We start from the raw sequence: 10,079 nt of genomic DNA on the forward strand, positions 1-10,079 counted from the left end.
ATTTTTCATTATACTCAAGGAAGAATGAAAAATACAAGAAAGTGAGATCACTAGGAAAGATCAAAGTGTCTCCTCTACACTCTTTCTCCCTTTAGCTTACAAAGTTGCTTAAAAAATTATAGGCTAAATACTCTAAATGATTGTATATTGTACTTCCTAACATCCCTTATAATTTACTCTTAGAGAAAACTAATGAAGTACTCTAAAAAGAACTGAATGTACACAAGTGACTGAACTCTCTTACAAACCTAACATAACAACTATTTATTAAAAACATAGAAATGAAATTGGCGTTGTGTCATAATAGCACCCATGAAATGAACTAACGTCTTGACACTAAAGCTTTTTTAGCATCACGTCGCTTGCTAACGTGGATTGGTTACTTGGTGAATAGTCGCGTCTCTTCAATGATAGAATGTGGCTCTTGAAAGTTACAACTATAATGCCGTGACACTGTAAACATTGGAGCACTGCGATTCCCAAGTGCAAAAAAAGGGAGCCAAGGCATGAGAAATTATGCCACCGTGTCATTAGAAAATAGAGAATTTGGCACTACAAAGCTAACTTTCTAATGTCGTGGCGTTGTTAATGCTACGACGATGTCTGTGTTGCCCTTCTAGCACTTGCAAACTAAGAACTTGACACCACAATGTCAAAATTTGGGCACCACAATGATATTGGAGGAAGCAGTGCAACATTATTTCTTTGGAGGTCGTGGTGTTGAGGGCTCTTTAGAATTTCTGCCAATTTTTTTAGTTTTTTCAGTACAAAAATAACTAAAATAAAATGTTTTTATTGAAATACATTAAATAATATGTAATTTACATATCTCAGTAAGTGAGTGAAAGTTATGACTAGAAAGTAAATCCCTTCTCTAATAGGCCTCAGCTTTATATTGCTTCCAAGATTGAGAGCTTTCTATGGAGTGCTCTCTAGAAGAAAATATGGATCGGCCTCTCTCAAGTCAAGTGACCTAAGCCCTGACTAGTCTTGCTCATTTTCCATGCAAGGAGAGCGATGGTGGCTGAGCCATTTGTAAGATATTCAACTTATTGGGTAATGTCACCATTAGGAGTGGTATATTTGGTATCTTAATTATGAAGTTTCAAGAACCATATAAATAATAGTGACTTTAGGTGTTAAATATATAAATAAAAATATATTTAGTGATAGGTAGGGGAATTCGATGCTCATTTGAAATTCATTCAAACGCACCTTCACAATGTTTAGTAAAGTCAACATGCAAAGCTCGAGTTCTCATGAGGGTGAGAGCTTTAGCAACAACTTTAGGGATCAAAGTCATGAAAGGGCAAACCTTCGGTGAGTAATTTATGGTTATGAATTCAGAGGAGAGGACTTTTCACGACTGAGCATTCTTGTGTCAATAAGACCAATTATTTTGTGATGGATATTCGATTATGATATAGTTATAAGAGAAAGAATAAAAAGTGAAAAAAAAAATCATTTTGTCCTTCTTGGAACATATAAAAAAAAAAACTTTAAAATTGCTAAACAAATCATATACAAGTTAAATATATAAAGCAATAGAACCATCATAGTAGGATGAGTTCTATTTCTTCTTTTTGATAGAATAAATAAATAAATATAATTTATTATAATATTTCTAACTTCTATAATTATAATCTGTAATTTTCTTCACTAACCCTAAATGTTTAGCCACTTCCGAGTCTTTTCCAAGCTGGAGAATAATGGCTTTCTTCAAACTCCTTCCACGAGGTCTGAGACGCCGCCGATCCTTCATCCTCTCCCTCGTCAGTCAATTCTCCTTCTCGTCTCCTGAAGATGCCGCGGCTGAGCGCCGTCGCCGTCGCCGCCTCCTCGGCATGCCTCCTCCTTCTTCCCTTGGCGACATCCCACGTCCTTCGCCTCCCGACCAGCCTCCTGTTCGAAAGGCCCAAACAAGCCCTAGCATTCCCAAGCTCCCCGAACCCGCTTCTTCACTGTCTGGTCCCCGCCTCCTCCTACACAACAACATCCTCTCCCTTCTACGCTCTGGCGATCTCCAAGAAGCCGACCTCCTAGTTCGCCATTCCGTCTACTCCAGTTGCCGCCCCACTATTTATACAGTCAACGCCGTCCTCTCTGCTCTCCTTGGAGAATCTCTCCACTCCGAGCTCCTCGCCCTACACCGCTTCGTCAATCAGGCTGGCATTGCCCCCACAGTTGTCACGCATAACCTCCTAATCCAATCTTACATCGATAGCCGCAAGCTTGATCTTGCAGTCAGTTACTATCGCTTCTTATGCCGTGACCTCCCGCTCCTTCCTTCTCCGTCCACCTATAGAATATTAGTTAAAGCCCTTCTAAGTGCATCTAGAATGGAAGAAGCTCTGCAGCTGAAAGATGAGATGATCGCCATGACGGAACCGGACCTCGAGGTTTACAACCTCCTCATATCTTGGCTTGTTGATAATGGAGATCCGGATGGTGCCCTGGCTTTATATGAAGAGTTGACAGGGATGCTGGGGGAGAATCTGAAGGCTTTTGGCGGAATTGTTGATGGGAGTTTGATGAAGGCGTATTTTAAGAAGGGGATGGAGAGGGAAGCATTGGAGTTGTATAATTCTGCGCTAGGAGAGGATGGTTCCCCGTTTAGGTTCAGTGTACAGAGCTACAACTCTGTTCTTGATGCTTTCTGTAAAAATGGTAAGTTTGAGGAAGCATTGTATTTGTTTGAAAGGATGATGGGCGAGCATAGCCCTCCAAGAAGGCTTTCTGTGAATTTGGAGAGTTTTAATTTGATGGTGGATGGTTATTGTGCGACAGGGAGATTCAAAGAGGCCATTGATGTTCTTAGAAAGATTGGTGAAAAAAAAATCAGTGCAGATACTTTGTCTTATAATAATTTGATAAGGAAGCTTGGGCAGAATGGAATGGTGGTAGAAGCTGAAGAGCTTTATAGAGAGATGAGTGAATATGGGATTAAACCAAATGAACTTACTTTTGTTTTACTCATGGAAGCATGCTTTGGATCGAATAGAATAGAAGATGCAATTCGGTATTTTTCTGACATGGATGATGCAGGTGTTCAACCCGAGACATTGGCATACAATACAGTTCTGTGTGGGCAAGTGAAGGTAGGAAATCTTACTGAGGCTAAAGCTTTCTTTGATCGGATGATGGAGAAGGAGGTGAAGAGAGACCTTGTGACTTATGAGGTACTGCTAAAGGCATTTTGTGACTCCAATAGATGGGAAGATGTGTTTGGGGTTGTCAGAGCCCTTCTGATGGACAGCAAAATGGTTTTCCAACCACAGATGAGGGAGCTTGTGGAGGATGCTGCAAGGAGAGAAAAAATGGAGGGAGAATTGGCTAGGTTATATGATGAGGTAGAGAAGGAGAAGGAAGATGCTCTTGCTCAGGCTGCCGAGGAGAAGGCAAGAGCGGATGCCCTTTCAAGGGAAGAGAGACTGAGGAAAAGAGCAGAAGCTAAGGCTAAGCAGGCTGCTACTACAAAGATTACCAAAGAACATATTGAAATGCATATCAAAAGGTTCTCATTAAACAATGTAGAAGAGAAGCAAGATGTACCACTCTTTAGTGGGATTTTTGGGAATGGAGGCCCTTCAAAATAGGTTTATGATAAAAGTAGCTCTTGTGAAGTAGTTGAAGTCAGGAATGAAGATGTTGCTGCTTATGGTGTTGCTGATAAGTTAGCATACAATGGTTTCTAAGGTAAAAAGATGAATGGTGAAGATGGAAAGATTGTGATCGTCATCCTTTCAAATGTATTTGATCAGATTGCTAGATTTAAGCTGAACTTTTCTTACCTTTTCTTTCCTGAAGTAATTTTGAGCTGCAACCTGAAAGATGGTATTGCCACTAACCTTTTTATTCTGTTTCTTTTTGAGTAAAATAATGTTGTTAAATGATTCCAACATTGACAGTCGTTGTAATAGATTACTCTATCGATTCAGGATCATTTGTTTGTTTTAGAACATTGAGTCTACTCGTAGGAAGTGTGAATCCACTAAAAACTAGAATTTGGGCAAAAAATATGAGTGATTCAAACATTGATAGTAGGTCTTTTCAATCTTCCTTAAGAGTAGTTTTAAAATGTTAAATAACTTGGAATTATTTTTAATAATCTTGACAACGATGAATGTTACATCCACCAATCATGCAATAAGATATGAAAGTCGAGGAAGACGGAAGACGGAAGAGAAGATGAACTATCACAATATTAAGTTGAAGAGGAGATGGATATATTGAAAATCTATTTGAATGATGGTCTACCATTCAAGTTCAAAGCCAAACTAGTGCTAATCGCGTCGAACGATGTTGTTAGTAGCTAAAAAGTTTACAATTGAATATATTTCTATATTATCATTAATTAGATTTAAACGAGAATTTGACTTTTAATTGGGCATAATGGAGAAACATGATTCATGTAGTCAACCCCATGTAGTGGGGCAAAGGCTTGATGTTGTTGTTGTTTACGTAACTAAAATTGATCTCAAATGCTCTAATATAGTGAAACTTTGAATCTAAGAATCATAACTTATTAGAATTGACATGATCAACATTCAAAAGGTTACTGTATGTTTAATTTTATCCAATAAATAATAAAACAAAAACAATTGAGATAGTGATTGAATTAATTGGCTAAAGACTACACTATAGAACTTCTTAGGCTAGTTATTATCTTACAAAATTTGGTGGGGCAGAAGTCTATGGAATTTTACATATATATCTATTACAATTTCGAGTGTAAAGCATCATGGAGACATGTTCAAAAGCTGAACTTAAAAATAATAACCAAAGGATGAGGCTTCATCCAAAGATTGCAAAGCAAATGGAGTTGAGTTTTGATGAGAAAAAGCAAGGGATAAAACCTTTTTGTTCTTTTTTAACAACTCAAACATGTAAGTCATGAATGTCATGATATGCATTAAAAGATGAAGACAAATAGATGAAGCAAAATAGAAATCCTCCCAAATAAAGGAAGCTCTCGCAACAAATATTAAAAAATGATTTAAATTGCTAGCTATAAATGAAGCATATCAACTATTAAACTTTCTTTTCATAAATTTTTTGCCTCTCGGCTTGTATTTTAATTAAGTGTTAATAAATGATCCAATCCGAAAAATTCGGGATTGAGTTGATTAATTTAATTAACGGGATTAGTTCGGGTTGTGCATTCCGATCCATTTATTAATCGGGTTCTGTTCAGATTGACTCGTCAATATGATTTCTACTTGAAAAAGACACGTTTAATATTTTTTCCTTGCATTCTTTTATTTATTGCACAATTTTTTTATTTATTTTATCTATTAATGTAAAATATATGGTTAACAAGTTAATAAAACTATTTTTTTAATTGAATTTAGTTATCATATCAGGTTCATTTTGTTAGTGGGTCAAGTTCAGGATCATGCTTTTTACCCTTTTATTAGATATCAATTGCTTAGTTTGATCAGATTTGGGTTGGATTCGAACCCAACTCGTCAACCGTTTTTAGCACCCCACTCCCAATTTCAATGTTGAACTCATGAGCTTTTCACTGGAGGTTGAATCGACCCATTTGATGGGACTAGTAAGTTTTTTATGCCAATCTTCAAGACCCTATATGGATAAGCTAGCCCTTAAAAGAATATAGAAGATCACTTTTGGACTAAATTCTTAATTTATTAGGCCTTTGTCTAGTTGGCCAAAAAAACCTTAATCTAACCCTCTTTATTAGTCAACCTATGCACAATGTCCAACATGCATCTAAAAAACGAAGAGCGATAAAATTACAAATATGATTGGTAAACAAAACAAATAACTATATTAGAACTAGTTAACTAATCAAAACAACTAAAAAAAAAAAAAGACAAAAGGAGAGAAAAACTTAACCAAAACTAGCTCAAAACTCCCACAAGAACTTCTCCAAGCATACAAAAAAGAACACCAAAGGCAAATAAACCCAATTGGGAGGCAAAATAACCATCCAATTGGTCGTAAAAAGCGGTCTAGAATAAAAATCCAACAGAACGACCCATTGTGAAGTAGAAAACAAGCAAACAAGACCAAGTTAGCTAAAAAGAGCTCCGAACATTCAGGGTTGCTATGGGATGGAGCATCATCACGACCCAGCAAAATGAAAACCACCAAGAAGCCAAACACTAGCGATGCGACCGAGCCATCGATGCTAAGAACCGATAAAAATATTAATCTTTCTGTAACCTTTCCAACTTTTGAACTTAGCTAGCAAAGCACAATAAGTCTTGAAATGTAAAGAATCAATAAAGAGAAATTCATTCATGAAATCTGTTGTTTCTTTCTCGCTAGATATAGTAGATAAGAGCAGAAATTGCAAGCTTATGTGCCTGAACAACCACTGGGGTATTCATAAGCTTGCTAAAAATTTGGGTGCATCAAGAATAGAGAGGAGGGGAGAATCCTTTTTAAAAGATCGAAGTTGAAATGACATTCAAAGAATAAGTGAGAAGAAGAATCTACACCAAAATTACATAAGACACAGATTATTCAAGCTAATTCCCCTTCTAGCCAAAGCATCTACCGTTTTAAGCCCATCCCCAAAAGGAAGCCAAGAGAAAGTAGAGAATCTAAGCGTATAATGCTTATGCCAAATGAAATAGATTCCAAATTGCTGAAGATTAAAGCCTAAAAGTTCTTGAAAGAGGGATTGGGTATACCCATACAAATAATGTCACTGTTAGTAGCCTGAGAAATAGGGTTGGAAGAGATGAATGAGAGATGAGGAGGCTAACGAGAGGTAGGAGGATTTTAGCTACCATTTAGAGTAACCTCTTAGATGGTGAGAGATTTAGGCTTCGTTTGACACGGCTTTCTTACTGCTTCTTAAAGCAACTTTCTAGTACAAAATTTTAAATTTTTATACTAAAAAGTTGCTTTAAGAAGAATTAAAAAAGCCGTCCCAAACAGAGTCTTCAAAGAATGAATAACAGAATTTCAGTTACCTAGATGGGATTCAAAGGAAATTCCGTTAAGCCCAGGGTTGCCAAAGAGATGAAGGTTACTGTTAGAGGAGGTCCTAAAAGAGAAATAGAAAGAGTAAGAATGAGCCAAGCTTTAAGCTTTTTCCACTAGATTGAAGCATAAGAGGAACAAGCTCCCCAAATAGAACTATATTTTGTATTCCATGAAATCTCCAGAGGGCATTTAGATGAGATGATTCTCCAAAGTAAGGAACCATTGTAAGAAGATTGAAGGTCCATAATTGCAGGTATCCCAAGGCGTCCAATTTTAGAGATTTGCATGTTTTGTTGCAAGAGACCAGATGATTTTTTTTGAAGTTAACATCATCATAAAAGAGAAATCTGGAGCTCAACTACTACAAATTTTTTTGGTAAAATAGCCTTTCGAATCCAATACCTAATGGTGTTAATAAAGGTAAAATAGCCTCACGAATCCAATCTAACTTATAAAAAGAAATTGGTTTTTTGAAAGTTAAAGTTCCATATAATACCATTCAATATATATAATGATACAAAAAAATAGAGATTCATACACATCACCAAAATATACTCTTATTATAAAACTATCACTAAATAAAAATATAGCAAATTTATGTATCTGCATATATCATGATGAAATTATTAAGAATTTGATATAATTAAAAAAATATGAATTTGAATTATATTGTGAATTTTAATATTTAGGTCAAAACTTGTTCAATAAAAAAACCGTCCAGAATAAAAATCCAACAGAACGACCCATTGTGAATCAGAAAACAAGCAAACAAGACCAAGTTTGCTAAAAAGAGCACCAACCATTCATGGTTGCTTTGGGAGGGAGCATCATCATAACCAAAGCATGTACCGTTTTAAGCCCATCCCCAAAAAAGAAGCCAAGAGAAAGTAGAGAATCTAAGCGTATAATGCTTATGCCAAATGTGAGAAAAACAATCCATAGATTCCAAATTTCTGAAGATTAAAGCCTAAAAGTACTTGAAAGAGGGATTGGGTATACCCATAAAAATAATGTCAGTGTTAGTAGTCTGAGAAATAGGGTTAGAAGAGATGAATGAGAGATGAGGAGGGGAGGCTCATAGAATCCTTACCTAAAAACACTGAAGTTAATACAAAGGAGAAGAAAGGTTTTTGAAAACAAGTATACGTTAGAGAGAGAAAGTAGAGAGAGAGAAGCTCTGAGAATTCAAAAATCTGTTATTTTGAATTTTCGTTTTTTGCGGCGACATCGACGGTGGAATGTCGACGGAAGGTCGTCGGCCACCTGCGGCCGGCGGTCCATCGGAGGATAGGCGTACCACGGGAAGGAACAGTGTTGGAAGTGTTCGTGATGTTTCTTCTTCTCCACCGACATTTGGTGATGGGAAGATAAAGTTGTTTACAGGTTTAAAATCCTCCTCCATGATGAACAAGCCACTGATCATTAACGAAGGAGGATTAATGATGAAAAAACAAATCTTGGAAGTTAAAAGAGAAATAAGAAGAGTAAGAATGAGCCAAGCTTTAAGCTTTTTCCACTAGATTGAAGCATAAGAGGAACAAGCTCCCCAAATAGAGCTATATTTTGTATTCCATGAAATCTCCAGAGGGCATTTAGATGAGATGATTCTCCAAAGTAAGGAACCATTGTAAGAAGATTGAAGGTCCATAATTGCAGGTATCCCAAGGCCACCAATTTTAGAGATTTGCTTGTTTTGCTGCAAGAGACCAGATGATTTTTTTTGGAGTTAGCATCATCATAAAAGAGAAATCTAGAGCACAACTAATACAAATTTTTTTGGTAAAATAGCCTCACGAATCCAATACCTAATGGTGTTAATAAAGATAAAATAGCCTCACGAATCCAATCTAACTTATAAAACGAAATTGGTTTTGTGAAAGTATAAGTTCCATATAATACCATTCAATATATATAATGGTACAAAAAAATAGAGATTCATACACATCACCAAAATATACTCTAATTATAAAACTATCACTAACTAAGAATAAATAAATAAAAATATAGCAAATTTATGTATTTGCATATATCATGATGAAATTATTAAGAATTTGATATAATTAAAAAATATGAATTTGAATTATGTTATAAATTTTAATATTTAGGCCAAAACTTATTCAATGAAGATATGAAAGTGTTGTTTTGAAGATAGCCAAAAATTTTATGCTACATAAGATTGTCAAATAAATTACCAATAGGTCATAATAATTAAGGTCCTCAAGGCACACATAAATTAACCATTAAAATACGTATTGTAATCAATTGCAGTTAGCCTTTCTACCTTCTGAAATCTACATTGGACACATGATCAGGTGATCAAAAGCGAGCTAAGAGAATGCACAAGAGTACTACTTGAGATCAATCCTTTGCTAGTTGATAGCTATTGAGAATGTTTCATAAACCTGAGTAGATTGACATAGATCAAAATTAGGGGTCCTAAGATACTTCTTCTATTGAGTATCATGAAGTCCTCTTGCCAAGTGATTGCATCTAAGTAGTTCAATTTTTAACCTAACTCCAAAATGGATGTGATCAAATAGTTGATTTCTTGTAATAATTTATTTCTTCTTTTGCAACACCATATAAATTTAAGGAGGGGGTGTGATTGAATTTTTAGTATGATCTAAGTTAAACGGAGAGGCTAGAAAGTCATTGTCACAATCCAACCTAATATGACTCATAGATAAACATGTCATTGAGTGTTGTAAGGACATGCCATCCCAAGATCTAAGTTTCAAAATTTTTTTCATATTTGTTCAATTCTAAATTAAAATAGACAATAGAGCTTCTAATTAACTTTTAGTATGCAAAAAATAAACTCATCAATAAGTTTCTATTTTTTCATTCATCATTAAAATGCATACAACATTTATTCTACAGTACATGTTGATTGACATAAACAGAATTATTAAACAACTAGCTATGTCTGAAAAAAAATCAGAAAAATACCTATATAGACTCAGTCATCTCAAATCCTAAATGCTTAGCTGCTCAACGAGCACTTTCCTTTTCATAAACCTAAAACATAATGCATAATATGTGCGAGCAAACATAGCTCAGTTAGTCACAACCACCAATCTAAATTATCAAATATCACACTTATTAAACAATTAACTAAA

At 35.5% G+C, this 10,079-nt stretch overlaps 1 protein-coding gene across 1 annotated transcript; it reads left to right on the forward strand.

The window, feature by feature from the left end:
• Positions 1-1,709: 1,709 nt before the first annotated feature.
• On the forward strand, positions 1,710-3,596 carry LOC110104268 (pentatricopeptide repeat-containing protein At3g49240, mitochondrial). The gene has a single exon (XM_020833294.1). It carries the CDS (start codon positions 1,710-1,712, stop codon positions 3,594-3,596), a length of 1,887 nt encoding a protein of 628 aa, XP_020688953.1.
• The last annotated feature ends 6,483 nt before the right edge of the window (positions 3,597-10,079 follow it).

This window comes from Dendrobium catenatum, unplaced genomic scaffold (genome assembly GCF_001605985.2).
Source record: "Dendrobium catenatum unplaced genomic scaffold, ASM160598v2 fragScaff_scaffold_621, whole genome shotgun sequence".
NCBI classification, from domain to species: domain Eukaryota; kingdom Viridiplantae; phylum Streptophyta; class Magnoliopsida; order Asparagales; family Orchidaceae; genus Dendrobium; species Dendrobium catenatum.

Excerpts from the sequence above, each read along its gene's own strand:
- LOC110104268 (XM_020833294.1), top strand. The coding sequence starts at position 1,710 with ATGGCTTTCTTCAAACTCCTTCCACGAGGTCTGAGACGCCGCCGATCC.